The sequence below is a fragment of the Lycorma delicatula genome, chromosome 1 (assembly GCF_047948215.1).
Source record: "Lycorma delicatula isolate Av1 chromosome 1, ASM4794821v1, whole genome shotgun sequence".
Lineage (NCBI taxonomy): Eukaryota > Metazoa > Arthropoda > Insecta > Hemiptera > Fulgoridae > Lycorma > Lycorma delicatula.
Window position 1 is genome coordinate 183,399,219 of NC_134455.1, and position 18,356 is coordinate 183,417,574.

General features: G+C 28.9%; 1 protein-coding gene across 1 annotated transcript in view; it reads left to right on the forward strand.

Annotated features, from left to right (window-relative positions):
• The window catches only part of LOC142326091 (uncharacterized), a 41,393-nt gene extending 33,735 nt beyond the window's left edge, over nt 1–7,658 (forward strand). Inside the window, exons 4-6 of the mRNA XM_075368269.1 lie at nt 3,575–3,763; nt 5,278–5,389; nt 7,306–7,658. Coding sequence (XP_075224384.1) covers nt 3,575–3,763; nt 5,278–5,389; nt 7,306–7,530 — 526 coding nt within the window. The 3' untranslated portion in view covers nt 7,531–7,658. The remainder of the gene's footprint in view (nt 1–3,574; nt 3,764–5,277; nt 5,390–7,305) is intronic.
• The last annotated feature ends 10,698 nt before the right edge of the window (nt 7,659–18,356 follow it).

Genomic DNA, 18,356 nt, shown 5'->3' on the forward strand with positions numbered 1-18,356 from the left:
ATGTTGTACTTATGACAAGATCATAAACCTGAGGACTGGCGCCTCATAGATTTTCATAGATTCATAGATAGAAGTATATTTTAAAAGTGGTTCTACTACAAAACGGTAACAAATATTCTTCGATACCTGTCGCTTGTGATATTAATTTGAAAGAGACGTACGATGTGATGAAAGACATTCTTGAAAAAATAGATTATAAAAAACATAGCTGGAACATTCGTGGGGATTTGAAAGTTATAGCTATTTTGTTAGGATGGAGTTAGGCTATACTAAGTACATATGTTTTCTTTGCGAATGGGACAGCCGAGCTAGGGATAAACAATATGTTACCAAAGATTGGAAGAAACGAGACAACTTAATACAATATTTTTCCCATTTGAAAATATTATTCATGAGCCCTTAGTTGAATCCCAAAAAGTATTTTTACCCCCTCTCCATATCAAGCTAGAACTAATGAAAAATTTTGTAAAAGCAATGAAGAAGGATAGGCCCGGATTTTTGTACATCAGGCAGAAATTTCCGAATTAAGTGAAGGAAAAATTAAAGAAGGAACATTTATTGGTCCTCAGATAAGAGAGTTGGTCAAAGATGATGTATTTTACTCGATGTTAAATAATGTAGAAAGTGCAGCTTGGGCTTCATTTAAAGACATTTGCAAAAATTCTTTCGGCAAACAAAAGTCCGACAATTACAACGATATTGTTAATCAACTTTTTACTTCATACAGAGCTATGGGATGTAATATGAAAATAAATTTCCTCCACTCACATCTGGATTTTTCCCAGACAACCTCGGAGACGTAAGTGACAAATACGGTGAACGTTTCTACCAAGACATTTCGATGATGGAAAGCCGCTAAATAGGGAAATGGAATACTAACATGCTTAAGCCGATTATTGTTGGACATTAATTCGGGATGTGCTTGAGGCTATTTATAAAAGAAAAGCATCAGCGAAATCATTCTAACACAGGTATGGCCATGTAAAATTATAAATTTTACATTTTTTAACTATATTTTCCCATAATTTTTTTTGAAGCGTAATTTATTTAAAAGTAAGCGTGATAGACAAGTTTTATTTACAGATCTGTAATATACGCTAAAAAGCAATTCAAGAAATGGTATCACACTTAAAGAAACATTACAAATTTTTTTGGCTTATCAGTGTTGTTTAATATTAATTGAATATTATAATTTAGAATCGTATTATTTTTGGATTTTCTAGTTTAATTTCTGTTTAAGTTTATTTGACTGTTCTGGAATTTCTGTTTAATTATCTGCATTAAAGTTAACTACAGAGTGACTGAAAAATAGACCCTTGCAAGAACAACATATAGACTGAGGCATACATGCTCGGATCCTTGATAAATTGCAAAACGTTCTTATCTTTTAGTTCATTACTCCTCTGATATTGTCGGACAATATTCTCCCTAAGTCGGAGTTGATCATCATTTCGTTTATTTATTTTTAATCGCTCATTTGCATTTACATTTAATCGCTCTTTGGTTAATGTTATTATTCTGATCTTAATTTGTGTATTCTGATCTTATCTTGTGTTTTTTTTAACAATATTTTTATTATTTTTTAGTTTTCAAATTTTCTCACTCCTCTTTCAATCTTTTTATTCTTTCCTTGGTCTTAACGTTTTCTTCCTCTTTATCATGTTCTCTTAATCTTTTTATTCTTTCTTTATTTGCAACATTTTCTTCCTTTTTTCATTTTCCTTTTTTTACATTTTTCCTTTAATTAAAATATATTGATTATTAATAATTATTAACTTCTGATTGTGAAAAAAATTTACAATAAATAATTCAATAATAACATTAAAAAAAAAAATGAAAAAATCAGAAGTTATTAGTGAAATAACATTTTAGTACTTTTGAAAATATGTATGTGTAATTTAACAGGCAAATAAGGAAGTCATGTGGTGTCCACATCAGATTTTTTTATTTAATTTGATGATTTTTGAAATCTGAAGTGTACGTTAAAAAGTAGAGTATTCAAGCTTTAATTATTTTTTATTCATCTCTCTAAGCCTCTTAATTGCAATGTTAAAGTAGACTAAATGTAATTTTTTTTTTTCATAAAATATATGTGTCCTTTAATTTTTTGTTCTAGTGTAGTAGGTATTTAATTTTAGTTTGAAGTACCAGGAAAACATAATTTCTGCCTTTTTTTTAATCAGCTATCGCCTTCCTATACTATCAGATGCCCCCAATTTTCTGTGGGCCTTCTACCACCCCCCCTGAAGACCTCCAGCGCCCACAAGTGGGCGTTATCACCCACTATGAGAATGAATGATCTAGAACATATGAAGTATTTTTAAAAGTTATTTTACAGTATTCTAATACAAAAATTAAATTAAAATTATAATATGTACAGAACTAAGAAATGTTAAAAAAGTCAGTCATCTTTGAAGAAAATCTATTATATTACGAGAATAAATGTTTTAACTCAAACCATCATTGCTACTATAAAATAACAAATCACACAATTTTCAGAACAGTTAAATTAATTTATAACTCTCTGCCAAAAGAGGAAACAACAGAGAAGTCTGTTTTGAGACGTTGACTATAATTGAGACCCTATAATAGTGGCATTGAGAGAGCGACATTTACTGCATTGTATTTCCTTTGACAATGGCACTGAACCTGTTAGTTAGCTGGATTGTTGCAACAATGGTATTATATTTACATTCTTTTTTTAATTGCAACAAGAGAGAGAATGATTTTTTTTTACCTTTCTATTTCTTCCTAAATGGCTTTTCTCATATAAGCAGTGTTTTTTGTAATCTACATACTATGTACATTATAAATAAAAATTGTTGATTAAAAAATATTAATTTAAAAAAAAATGATAATAATAAATCTGATTAAAAGAAAATACATCAAAAATTAAAAAATAATTTACCACAAAATTTTTATTTTTGAAGTTAGCCAAAAATTACGGATTACCAAGTTTTTAGTCATATTTTATTTTTGATTGGTTACAGGATTAAAAATATAGAATACATGTAAAGATATGTTCATTTTTTATGATTTTTGAAGTCAATTTTTATTACATAATTGAATTAAGATATCATTTGATAGTACTTTTTTGAACACCACCATTTATTGTGTTCTTTGTTTTTTCATTTTTATGTGATGTAGTAATTATTTTTAAAAATCTTTAAAAAATTTAAGGTGTTTGTTTATACTCACCTATATTCTATGCATGTATAGTTTAGATGATGTGTATTATACACAGTATGAATAATTATTGTATTAGCATCAATAATAAATATCTTAATTTTTTTGAACACAGATATTTCATGAGTAACTTTTTTCTAGTTTATTTTATAAATGTAATTGTCTGTACTCAACTGATTAAAATTTGTTTACCAATTTATCTACTCAATAAGTCTAAATTAATAAAGCAATTTTTAGCAGCATTTTATTACAAAAAAAAAAAAAAAAAAAACATATATTTGAAGTGAAAATCAGAATGTAAATTATTTGTCTATGCTAGTGTAAAACAATATAAAACATAATGTGCAGGTTAACTAATTTGCTATGGCCATTAATTTTTATTTTATAGGGTGAAGATTGAATTAACAAATATTAAAGAGTATACTGCTTCGTATTTTGAAATAAACTGTTTGAAGAGCAGTGTTTTCAGATTGACTGAAGAATTTAATATAACATTTCCGGTACTGCATCTTGAAGGTGATCATAAAACAAATGGCATAGTATTAGGCAAAAAAGTAAACGGAGATGGAGAGTTCAAGTAAGTTTAACACTATTTATTAAATTTATCAGTAATATTTGCTTCTTCATTTAAAGTTGTTAATCCTTAGATGAAATTCTTTCTTTTATTTTTATATTATTTATACGTTACACGGAACAAATATTTAATCACATAATCAAAACATAAAAATAAAAACCTGAAAAGAATATCAATTACAGTAATAAATATTTTTATAATTATGCCTGGAATAATTAATTACATAAATAACATGGTAATGTTACAGTAGAGAAAATAAAATTTGATATTTCAAAAACTATATAAATTTATAGATTATAAATTATTCCTCTACTTCCCTGAATTAACAGATATAATAACACTGTCTTTCATCAAAAACTCTGATGACAGGCAATAATGTACAAAATACAGTATGTTAATACTAGATACAGTAAAATTTATCTTTATACTGCACACTATACAAAAAAATATTTTATTTTTAATATTAATTTCAATGTAATTCTAAACAATAATTGCTTCAGAATAAAGTGACAATTTTGTTTTGTGTTCAAGTACAGTGCTATCTATTGCATAGTACTATTTGTAGCTATTGCTTTAATACACACTATTTGAATGAAATTTATTAACCTTCCTAAATTTGATAAAAAAAAAATACTAACTAAACACACAGCAATAATTAATTATATGTACTATATAACCATATAAGAAAAGTAGATTCCAAACTCAAAATTTTAAGACTGGCTCTGTTTGCAGTACTGCTGCTTATAAAACTGCTTAATAATTTTAAAAAATTAACTTGAAACAAAATTATATTCTGGAAGCACAATTAATTTTGTGTTTAGAAGCACATGATAATTAGAAACGGTTTTACGTTTAAAAAAAGTACATACTTCTATAACATTTCTTCATGAAAATGAATACTATTATTTAAAAATATCTTTTGATTTTATTTTTGGAGTGATCAGCCAGTCGACTGATTTGAAGCTATTTTTCATTCCTTTCTGGTCTGTTCTAATCGTTTAACTTCAATAAATATACTGCTTCATCTACAGATTATTTGTTTCAAATAACTAAAACCTTTGCTCTTAGTTTTTACTTCTACATGTCCCTCTATTTCCAGATCAACCAAATCTGGATGTATTCATATTTGATCTACCAGATTTTGCCATAAATTTTTCTTTTCCACTATTCTTCTTGACTGAGTTTCACTGATGCATCCAATTTTCAAAATTGTTCTGAAATAATGAATTTTAAAATTGCTATTTTTGCAATTTTACTACCTAAATAAAAAGTTGTTACTTCTCCTAATTCTTCTTCAATAAGTCCAGTTCAAAAACTATTTATAGATCCAAATGTAGATGAAACAATGGTACTTGTTAAACCAACTTATAAAAGTCATTGTTTGCCTTATAAAAGTCTGAGAGCATTAGAAGCAGTTTTGTGTTGTTTACATTTTATAGAGCTCATATTGGAATTTTTTGAATGAAACTCTTTTATATAATTTGAATTATTAATATAGTATTTTAATCTTTTTACAGTGTGTCATTTACAAATCTTATTTTATGGGGAAAAGCCTATGCACACATAAACCTTAATGGAACAGTTCAGATTAAACAACTGACACTTGATTATGCATTTGAAACAGTTACTGTAAGTACAAAATAAAATTTTGTTAATATTGTAAATAAATATTTTATTAACTTCAGTAAATAATACCACTTTATTAAATATTTCAATATGCTGTATTTCAGTATACATCAGCCTTAATGTCAGGTTGAGGACACTATTGATTTCATGAAGTGATGCAGTGCAATGTACAATAATAATAATCATCCATTGTTTAATGTTATCCTGTACTCAGAAGATATTTAATTTATAAATTATGAGAAGACTGCCAATCCAAGGATTATTCTTTGCCCATGAGTCAAATTATTTGGTTTCCAAATTTTGCCAGAAGTTGTGAATCCACATAAAGTCTCTTCTCTTTTAATCTACAAGAATGTCTTAAATACTTGTAGATGACACAAATCTACAAGTAGTTTGAATATCTGAATTGTGTTAAAGTAACCCTACATATCTCCTCTGGTTTCTATTTAAACATTTGATGGAAAATTATCATGTAAATATAAAGAAAGGTATTGGATTAATAGTGTATATAATAAAATAAATTTAAAAGAAATAATAAGACCATTTTCAAAAATTCATACTAAAAATTAAAAAAATAATTCTTAAAATATTCTTTAAATTGTGACTTCTAAAATCAATGCCTAATTGAACACAACTTCCTAGTCCTTAATCTGGTGTGGTAAGTTCAAAAAATCAACATTTTAAAGAATAAGTGAATAATTATTTCATTTTCAGAAGAACTTTTTGAAGCAGGTTTAAAAATTAAAAAAAAAAAAAAATATACTATATTCTGTGTGGTTTTATTTTTATTTAAAATATAGATAGAGCTTCATAAACATTGCCTGTATGTCAATTTATTTATTTTTTATTTGCAAGAAATAAAAATATAGAAACATGTGTCTTGGAAAAATAAAGAAAATGAGTGAAAGTTATGATGCCAAAGTAGTTTTAAGTAAATTTAGATTACATTTTAAATATTTATATATTATATTAATAACTGTGGTACATGACAAATTTCTGGCTAATATCGACCTATGAAATGTATGTTTGGTTTTATGCATTTTGATGAAATTATTTCTGAAAAATCATATCAGTAATAATTTTGGTGCAAAATTACACAACTGTTCTACCAAAATTGAATTCCTTTGAACAAAAACATTGAATTTTTCTAAATAAAAATGGTATACATTTGATGAATTAAATACTTTAATTTTATGACATAACAAATGATGTATGATGTTATGTACATGTCACTGTTCTTCATTCATGTGATGATACTATTATGAAAATAAAGCTTTTCTTTCTTGATACAAATCTTCATATATAAAAAAAAGAAGGAAATAAGCTGTTTGAATGGAGTTTGATCATAACCAAATTTCACAACAACCACTGGTGCCCAACAATAGGAGGCACAGTTATTCAACCTCTCTGTTTATTTCTGATGATAATCTTTCATTGCGTGGTTTTTATTCAGACTTTTTAAATTTTTTCACTAATCCCTGTTCTTTACTTGCAGTAGTTGTCATTTCAATACAGCATTTTAGATCCTCAAAGGATATCAGCAGTGGAATATATTTCTTTTGTAAGTAATTGATAAATGTTTTCTCTTTTTGTTTCATATCCTTTTTTAGCAAATGAGAGAATACCAAGAAATAAAGAAGAAACTATGCAATAGGTCATGAAACTTTGGATTTCATCCTATATATATATATATATGTAATATATAAATCCATGCATAATCAAATGTAGGATATTAACTTATCAACTGATATAGAAGTTATTATTGAAATTACCACACTCTGTTGTATATGAAGAGGTATATTTTTATCAAAATGCCATTTTTTTTTTAACAGTTGTGAAAGAAGAATGTTTCACATTAATGTAGTTTTTGTTCTTTTATTCATGTATGTTAAAAATAAAAATGAGTGAAAATTTTTCAGGGAAAAGCAACAGGACTTAAAGTTAAAGGATGGAAAGAAACACAAATTAATAATGTTTTGAACCGTTTTATAAAGCAGTACTTCTCTGACAATGAACGTCTTGTCAGTGATACCATTGCTGATGAGTCAGTTAAAGAAATTAATTCGCTACTGAAAGGAATGTCATTGATTCAGCTCATTGAATGGATAAAACATTTTATTTCACCATCAAAAAGATTAGTCTAAAATTTATTCATTTTAAAATTATATGTAATTATGTTAAACTGTGATGGGAATTGTTCATTGCCCAAGGATTTACTTTGTAATAAAACTTAAACGTCAATAAATTAATTACCCAACCAGCAAATTTTATTACTATTTAAGTAGAAATTATATTATCTTATACCTGAATATAAGTCAAATTACAGTTGGGCAATTGTCTTTATAAGATTAAGGACTATGATCTCTGTCCTCTTCAAATTAATTAAATTATATTCTAAGATCTGTATTGTAGGAAACAAATATTGTAAAACAGCTATTCAAGTTCCATCAAAACTAACTGTACTTGTACTTGAGACTGGATTCTGTAAAATTTCAGAATTATTATGATAGGTTATACAATTAATATTATATTCAAAAAACAATGAATTTTATATTCATAATAATGTAATATATGAGAGGCATTGAAAATTTGTCTCTCAGTTGACTATGCAATTGAAAAAACAAAAAAAAAAAAACATAAAAAAGGAAAGTATATATTACTTACAAAAATTATTTACTAAATAATAATCCTTTCCATGTAATCACTTTCCACTATTTGGTTGGATGTGGGTCACCACACCATTCAATCGGTCTGGATTACAGGAAGCCTTTGAAAATTTCTCATTTGGTGCTCAACTAAAGCCTTTGTACAACCTACAGAATAGTCATCATGGATGGCATTACTCTCAAGAGCATTCTATACTATTTCTTTTAAACTGATCTGTGCAGTTTCTTCAGCATTTCATACCAACCTTCTGACATATTTCAGTTCTAGATTCTATAAACTACATTGCAAAATTCACTTTAATTTACAAAATATTACTGTCATCTTTGGTTCAGTGGTACTTAAATGACATTTTTTCTTTATTCAGTGATCAAGGTTTCATTCACTGTCTGTACTACTCCTTGATTCCTAAATTAATAAAGTTAATGCATGTTTCACCTCTAGTTACTATTTTTTTGATATACTCAACTGATGGTTTTAATGGATTCTTCTTGCAGGGTTCAAAACATCATTATCAAAGTTGTGACGCATGTCAGTAACTTAGATAACAAACGTGCACAGAACATAAAGAAACGCAACCTTTATATGACAAGCTAATAGTTTTCAATTGGTTTTTCAAATAGTTCATGATGTCACATTCAAGTGCAAAGTTCTGAATGGCAAGTCTTTGTTTTTAAACTTTCAGAGAGCATTCCCATTGAAATATATATTTGTTTCCAGGATAATAATTTCCATTAAAAATATTCCTGTTTTATTGATCAATAGCATCAATGATCAATGATGTTTGTAGTAGACTGATGTTGCTTGAATTTTTTGATTTTGGTCAATTTGAATTATGTTACTGCTTAGTAATTGTTTTGTATCATGTTTCACCATCGGTTGCAGTGTGGGAAAAATTCATCTCTATTTCTCTTTTAGCAGCCCAGTAACCCATGTGCATATGTAACGTTTGATTTTTGTGAATGTTAGTAAGTATTTCTGGAACCTATCTACACTTTATAATAAGCTTAATTTTTGAGTAATAGTTTTATACATTGTATACAAAAATAAGTCTGAAAATTCAATTTCAAGAACACCACAAATTCTAAAAGAATTTCCTTGTTCTTTGCTTAATTTTTGTTAAGTCCTTTTCCTGAGGAATTGGATTACCAATGAATGAATTTAAAAACAGGGCCAAACAATTTATCATCCAAGGTATAGTCATTGTCCCAAGAAAGGAAACATTAAGATTGCTGACAAAATGGATGTTTGTCAAAAAGTGGTGCTGATTCTTTTAATAAATTAAGTCTTTGAGTTCTTGTGATTATAATTATTTTATTGTAATTTTAAATATCATTTATATGTATAATGATTGACTTGTAAATCATTATGTAAGTTTATTATATTAATAAATGTAGTGAGTGAAAGCCTTGATGGGTCCCTAGAGATTTGTAGTAGTCTCTTCGAAGACTGGAATAGGACTGTCTGAATGAAATGAGGAGCTTGCATATACTGTGTACGAAGTCACTGAATCATCAGGAGTCAAGTGCATCTGAAAGGAGCTATGTGAACTGTAAAGACCCAAGTGATGAACACCTTCTAAACAAATCAAACTTATTTGACACAAACTTATTGGCACAAAATTTGTGGTAGCCTAGCTTCTGTGAAACAATTTCAAACAATAAAGTCCGTGAAACTTGTGGGAAACATAGGGAAAGCTCAGTTATTGTGAAACGGGGGTTTTCACGAATCTTTTCGTCAACTTTAGAGACCAGATCGTCAGTCACAATGCTCGGACGTCCACTCTTCTCTTTATCGTGAACGTTTGTTCGGCCATTTTTAAACTGAATGCACCACTTCCTGACAGAACTTTCACTCATTACGTTGTTCTCGTACACTTCACTCAGTTCCCGATGAATTTCTATTGGTTTTGAGTTTTTTACCAACAAAAAACGAATCACAGACCGCACCTCACAACTGGTGGGATTTTCGATTGCAGCACACATTTCAAATTTGTATATAAAAAAAACCGGGCACTGCAGAGATGTTCCCGTTGTCACGGCTGGACGCTGACTGAGGTGCCGAGCACGAGCACACCAATATATACGCGATTGGCGTGAGCCTGGCGGCGTCAGGTGGAAACGTTCCTTACTTTCTGAATAGCCCTTGTATAAAGAGCCGAGTGATAATGACAGGAGCTGAGTGCATCTGTAAGGAGCTGTGTGAACTGTACGAAGCAGAGTGATGTCGACAAGAGCCAAGTGTGAATGCTATATAAATTAAATTATTTTAAATGATAGCATAAATCATATGATTTTTTACACTTACAAATAAGTTACATAAAAACTACAATTTATAATGAATTATTTGAATGAATAACAATAAGTTTAGTTGTATATATGGAAAATAACAAGATTAACATAATGTTAAAATAATAATACAATTGAGTAGTTTGCTTTTTACACAATTATAATTAAACTAATACAAACATGTAATTAAGAACAATATTTATAAATGTATTCACAGACATTTTATAAAAATACAATCAAATGAAATTAATGAAAACAAGTGTATGAAATATTTAAACTAATCAAAAATATTATAAAAAATAAAATATATATATACTATTTGAATTAATCATCTGTGCTTGGTACAGGCATAATTTTTGAATAGGTCTTCTAAATGGGTGGAGAATTTTCATTAGTAACTAATACTAAGTCTCCAACACAAAGATTACATGATGGAAAACGTAATTTATTGCATTGCTATAAATAATGTAAATAAGTCTTTGACCATTGTCTCTAGATAGATTGTACAAATTTTTGTAGTAGTTGCCAGTGGCCTAATTGATTAATTTTAAGTTCTTGGTAATCGGGATCAGGTAAGGAAGTGAGTGGACATTCGATAAGAAAGTGTCTCGGTGATAGTGGTTATAAATCTCTGTGATCATTTGAATTAGGGAAGATAGGACGGGAATTGAGACAGGCTTCAATTTGTGTTAAAATTGTATATAATTCTTCAACATTAAGAATGGTTTTTCCTATTACACGATGCATATGAAATTTAACGGTTTGATTGTGCTTTCCTATAAACCACCAAAATGGAGTGAAGAGGGAGGAATGAAGACCATGTATGCTAGTAAATGTTCCAATGCCAGATTTTAGGTTTTCTGAATTTAAAAATTGATACAAATTATAAACTATATTTTTGGTGAAACAAAAATTGGAACCGTTATCAGAAAAGATTTAAGTGGGAATGCCTCTATGTGATATGAATCTTTTAAGTCTTGCTATAAAAGACTGTGAGGTGAGATCAGAAACTAATTCTAAATGAATAGCCTTAGTGGTGAAACATATGAAAAGAGCTATATAAGATTTGCTTAATGTTTTAGACCTCTGTCTGCCAATATGAATCATATTAGGACTGTTGTAGTCAACTGCGCAAGTAGAAAATGGTCAGGAAGGAATTACTCTGGAGGGTGGTAGTTGACCAAACTGTTGTACTTGGGTTTTTGCAATATATCGAAAGTATGTCATACATTTATGAATGAAGAGGAAATAACTTTCTTGCCATTTATTATCCATTATTTCTGTCGTAATGAATGATGAATAAGTTGAACACCAGCATGCAAGAGTCATAAATGTTAAGCATTAATCATTCGTGATGTTAGTATTAAAGGGTGTAAAACAATAGGATATTTCACTTGGTAATGTAATAGAGAGTGTTGCAGTCTGCTATCTCGAGTAGTAAGCCTGAATTATCTAGAAATGGATCAAGTGAAATAAGTTTGATTTGTTTAGAAGTAGTTATTCAACAATCATCACATACATTTTAAAAATGTATGTGTTGTGATTGTTGAATAAAAAAGGCAAAAGTGAGGTTTAGTTCCTGCGTAGTCAAAGAACCAGAAATTCGTTTTGATTGTCTTGATTTGGCATTATGAATAAATCTGAAACAAAAACTAAAAGTGTGAATTAAAAGTATATAGTGACAAAAATCGTTCTGTGTAATCGAATACAACAAACATAGATACAAATTATATTACAATATGTTTGCGTTTTTCTATTAGACATTCAGCACTTATATTACAGTTATTAAAGGTAATATTAATATCTTTCAGTCAATGGGCAGCAGTTTGTGAAAACCAATGAGGACCATGCCACCACAGTGATATGTGAATTAATTTACTTGGTGAACAATCTCTAGACAATACATCTCTGCTGGATTATCAGAGGATTTGATGTAATGCCAATTAGCATTTGTGGTAATTTGTTGAATCTCAGAAATTATACTATCGTAAAATATACAGATTCTACCATAGTAGAATCTGTATATTAGTCAAATATACAGTTTGACTAATTTTGTCAAACTGTATATTTAAGGCATTAATTACCTTTAATAATAAACAACTAATAATAAACCACCACAAAGTTCAAGTCTTGGAATTGTAATTTGTTTTAAAGGTGTCAATTTTGACTTGGAACAAAGTAAATTTAAGGAAATTGTATTTTTAGTATATACAGTTCTTATGTAAATGCAACAATAATAACCCCTTTATGGAGGCATTGGAGAATCCATGTATTTGAATAGAATTAATTCTACTATCAATGTTGGGTTTGATGGAATGATCTATTTTAATGGAGTCAATCGTATGCAACTGGTATAAATTGAGCCGTTTTGTAAGTAACGTATTGGGTGATGTTTTGTCCCAATCAATTTAAAGTTATCACACTGATTGCATAAAATGTTTATGTGAGAAAACAATAGAACCAATGAGTCTTAAAGGATCAAATACACCAGCTATAATGGACAGAATATTTCTTTTAGTATGTTTTTTAGAATCAATGGCATGAATAGTTTGGAAAAATTAGTTTATCTGAGTAATTATTCCATAGAATCTTAAAGTATGTAAGTTCTGTTTTTGATGTAAAGCAATGGAAGTATTGTGTTCAAAAGTAGGAATGATGCTATTATTGGAAAACCATTTATGGAGTGGAAAACCATATTGTAATAATTTAGCAATATCAGTTTCTAACTGAATAATTTTGTCAAATTTTTCTGAACTTGTTATGGGATCACTAACATAAAAACCATTTCAAATGAACTTACTTGCAAGTGAAAATTATTTTTCATTTGCAATTGGAATTAAATACTGTGTGGCCAAATATGGTGCACAAGCGGTCTCATAGTTACCTACATAATGTGTACATAATGCGTAGTGTTTTATCTCCTGATCTGGAGAATCACACCAGAGTATACATTGTATTAACACTTGATGATACATTTTAGCTATGTCAGAAGTAATGAATGACATAATTATGGATTCTAAATCTAAGCAATATGGAAATTGTATCTTGTTGAACTACAGGTCTAACTGAAAGAGTATCATTGAGGAATAAACCTTTAGTGGTTTTTAGTGAACTGTCAAAGACAAATCGAATTTTAGTAGTTAAACTTGATGGTTTAAATACTGGACAGTGAGGTAAGTAACACACCACTGTAGAACAGTGACCAAATAGAGTTGCTGCAATTTTTCTTGAGCTGTCGCTGTGGTATGGTGTGTAGTTTAGAAAAAGAAGCAACACATTCAGGACATCACAGCTTTTGGAGCAGTAGGTTGGTTTAATTATGTTTTGCTTGCTTGCAGTAGTATGCAGCATTTATTATTATTCTTCAGTCATTATAAATTATGACCACCAGTGAAAAATTTATGTCATGAAAAAACTTGTGTTTTTGTCAAAGTTAATAATATTCTGATCAATAAAACTAGGTACTGGTTACTCACTCATCCTGTTACGGAGTAACAGAGTAATTGCATGTGGTACACATAATTACATAGACATGTTAAGAGTAAGAATAGACATGTCCACACATTTTTAACAACATACAAACAAGTATTCAGTTGCTACAAAGAAATTCCCTTTATAGTTGACTGTCCTCACAAAATATCTTCAATGGGTTTATTTGAATAAATATATATCATAAGGAACCTGTGTAACATTGCTACTAACAGTTTAATTTATCAGCCACTTTTTAATATAATAATGGTAATGAATTATATAATGTAATGTTTTATATCTAGTGATGAATGATATTCAAAAAGCTTTTTATATAAAGTGTAAGTTTATAGTAAGCTTGAATTCTGTTGTATTTGTAGGTGATTTTGTTTATATATATTACATGTAACAAAACTGTTCAAGTAATTTATAAATTAAAATCTATAGTTCTAATATAAATGTAAATAGTCAAATTGAATAATTAAAATTTTTTTAGTAATTTTAATTTAGTAATCTAATTTATACTAGATAACAAACAACAATGTTCGTAACACTCTCTATGTCAGGCATTACATATGTAGCGGTACAATTATCAGTTATACTATTTCTGAATTGTGTTAATCTTTTAAGAATTGATATCATACAGTCTGTAAATAACAGTTTTTGGCAAATGCATAATAATTTATAGAAGGTGTTGAAAATGATGTCCATTCGTTCCTATGCATTTGTCAACATGTCTGACCATGTTCCTGGCTACTCTTGTTAGCTGTACCCTGTCTGCTTCCTGGATGGGATAGGTAATGTTCATTTTCAATTCCTGCAGGGTGTGTGAATTATTCCTATAAACAATTCTTTTTAAGTAACCCACAGAAAGAAGTCTGGAGTAATCAGATCAGGGGATCTTGGTCGCCACTCTTTAGAAATGACTCTTCAGCCAAAAAGATCCTATAGCATCTCCATAGTAGAGCAAGCTGTATGGCAAGTGGTGTTATTCTGTAGCAACCAGCAGATGCTCATTCTCTTGAAGTAAGACTATGGACCGTAGGATAATTTCTTGGTAGGTGGCAGCATTCACAGTTTTTTTTCAAAAAACAAGGGTCCTATTATTTGACACCTTGAAACTGCACACTATATACTATCTTCTGTAGGTGAATGGGAAATTCAAAGAAAATATGTGGGTTTTCAGTAACCCAGATCATGCAGTTTTGACTATTAACATACCACCAAGATGATCTTGATTCATCTTGAATCAAGATGAAATCTTGATTCAATATGGAAAAAAAATTCTAAAATGCCAATGTTGCCTCTAATGAAGTTCTTGAACCTTTGACACTAGTGAACCCATTTAGCATAATTAGCAACAATTAACTCATGGAAAACCTGCATTTGATATGCATAACATTTCAGCATTCTCCTCACTGCATTATGGGCTGAACCTAGTGAAATGTTCTTTTCTTGGCACGATTCCACAAAGATTTATGAGGAATCTTGTAATAGCCGCTTTAATATCCTGTTTCACCTACATCGTTAAAACTGACCTGTTGGACACTTTTCAGGTCTAACATTGAATCTGTTTCACAAAGTTTTTTTAACTAACTTCTGATAAACACTTTTCACTAATGCTTCCTTTTCAAATCGCTCCCTGAACCTTTGCAGACACACAACATAATTGTCCCTAAGTAAGTTTCCATCACAAATACATGTTCTTCAACAGTTAATCTTATTTTAACAAATAACACATGATTATGCAACCTTCTTCAAAAGCCATTGCTCGACACAGACTGGCAATACACAAATGTGCAGGCAGTAAACAGTCCTCCCCACTCCAGCTCCCATTATACCAACATCTTTTACATTACTTTATTCACCTCAAACCAATATATGTATTTTAACAAAAATATGCATTTAGTATAAACTACTGAGTGGTGGGCCTATTTTAAGTTGAAACTCTGTTTATGCACAACAGCTAATGATACTCTTATAGTCTACTGTCACACACACTCATTTTTAAATTATGCTGATGGAATATTATCATCGCATTACCACTACTAGAATAAATTTTGTGATATCATACATTAAATTCTATTCAGTTTTAAAATTAATTATTTCTGCTATTGATATGTTAAATTTAATATCAAACATTGTGAAGAAAACCATATTGTTATGAGCACTTACCAAGCCTCAATTATCTTATTATATTATGTAAGCAATCATATACAATAAAATGCAACTGTGCTCCAGTTTTATTTCTATGTCTTATTTCTACACCTGCTGTTTATTAATAATAATTTATTATACGCTCAGGTGGATCTGTTTTTGTGTTTTCGAAAAGTAGCCCTGAGAACCCTGTATTGCATTTTACTGAATAGCAGTATTTAAAGAGTTAAATCTACATAGAAGATGGTAGAAACAACAACTGAAAGATAAGATACCACTTCAGATACTTATACTACACACATCAGATGCTATATCAATAGCTCATCCAACTATTAACATCTTTTTTTGACTAAGTATTGAAAAGTACACGAAAATTGCATATACAGAAAAATAAAACAGAAAGAAGTTTGTCAAATTTTATAAGTAGAATGGAAATAATTTTTATTTTCTATAATACTCACACAGAATTATAATGTGATGAACTCTTCAGAATTAATAAGGAGCAATAAGTTTGGTAGCAATGGGAGAATTTCAGATGGAGACTTGCACTCATTTCCTTACTTGGCTCTTCCAATATCCGAAGAAAGCAAATATTAGACTGTGCTTCAGTCATTACAACCTGTAATAATAAATAATAACTCAATTAAAACAATATACAGGTATGAAAAGGCAAATACATTTTATATTAAAAAGAATTCATTAACAACAATGAAATAAGAGTAATTCAAATAATTCTGGTTAAACTGTACTTTTATGTACACTACCGAGCCTGATTACTTACCTCATCGTTTTTAAGAAATAGTAAATTATTTACATCATTAATGTTAAGTGAAGAAATGCTTGTTCTATTGTTGTTACACAACTCTAATGTAGCATATCAGAAGCACATAATACGACTTTATTGTTTGTCAGTAGGCTAAGAATAGAATAAAAATACTGGAACAAGCCAAGCTTCCAATATTAATCTGCAAGTAAACATCTTAGTTTCTCTTTAAAAATTAACTTCTTTTTACTACTTTTTGGAAATCAACAGTGCAGTTGATTTTCTCCATTCACCTCTTTCAATAGTTTTCATAATATTATCTTTTAGACAAACAACAGAATGTATTTTTTAAAAGATTTTTTTGCAACATGAAAATCAAATTCTTACTTTAGATTTTAATTAAAAAAAAGGACTAATAAGAAACAGTTTTAGCATATAAATAGCTAATGTAATTTTCTTCTCTTAAAATATCCACTGTTTGTATATAAAAGAGTAACCAATATTTCAGTTCTGTTATTTACATAAATAAAAGAAAAAATATTTTTATTAATGTGAAATAGCTTTTTTTTTCTTTTTTTCTTAATGATATGTCACATAAGCTTGAAGCTTGTGTGTGGGATATGGAAATAGGATTTTTAATACATGAAAAAATGCCATGGTTGACTGGTATTCGAACCTGGCACCTTCAGATGAATGGTAGAGATGCTATCACACTCTGCCACAGTTAAGACATAAAAATCTCAATAATTGATTGATCATGTTAAATAAATTTGTTATATATGTTCAAACTGACATTCTTTATGAAATAACTAACTGAACATTTTATATTTTAAAATTTCAGTACACTTAATTCTTCTAATATTGTTTCAATAAAGTCTTGATATAGTAAACAAAGTTACACTTAATTTGTTTAAGTACAATGCTCTAGTGCTAAAGTGAAAATAGATCAGTTTACAGAAATAATTCTGAGCCAGATTTCATCTTCACCACTCCCAAATTTATAAAACAGCAGATCTGTATTGTTGACCAATAGATTCATTGCAAATGGCGATTATGGTAGTAGACATTGGATTGTACATTATGGATTTATAATTTATATTATAATTTTTTCTCATAGTTAGGACCATCAAAAACTTTTTGAGTTACTGGATAACTGAAAAAAACCAGGTGCACAATTAAAACTATAAGCAAGTTCATGTAAAAATGTATTAATGTATTTAAATATGTATAATTTATTTTGAAATGAATGCTTTCATTTTTCTTTAGACTTATAACTGGAACTTATTAGGTCTTACTTTAAACAGAAGGTAATGTTACAATTTTATTATGCAAATGACATAGAAAGATGAAAAATACCATTTACAAAGTATAGGAATTAAAATTTACCATACCACAAAGGTCAAAATTATTTTCATTATTTACATTCGCTTTGATTTTTACAGTCTTAGTAAAGCATTCAGTTTAATTCCTGATTTCTAATTGCTTACATTTCCCACTTTCAATTAGCTTTATTTATTTCTTTATATATGAAATCATACCTTACCAACCATCTGACTAAACAGAGAGATGAAATTTTATTGTGTTTTACGAATACCCATAATAAAACACATTCTTATTGATGTAGAATAAT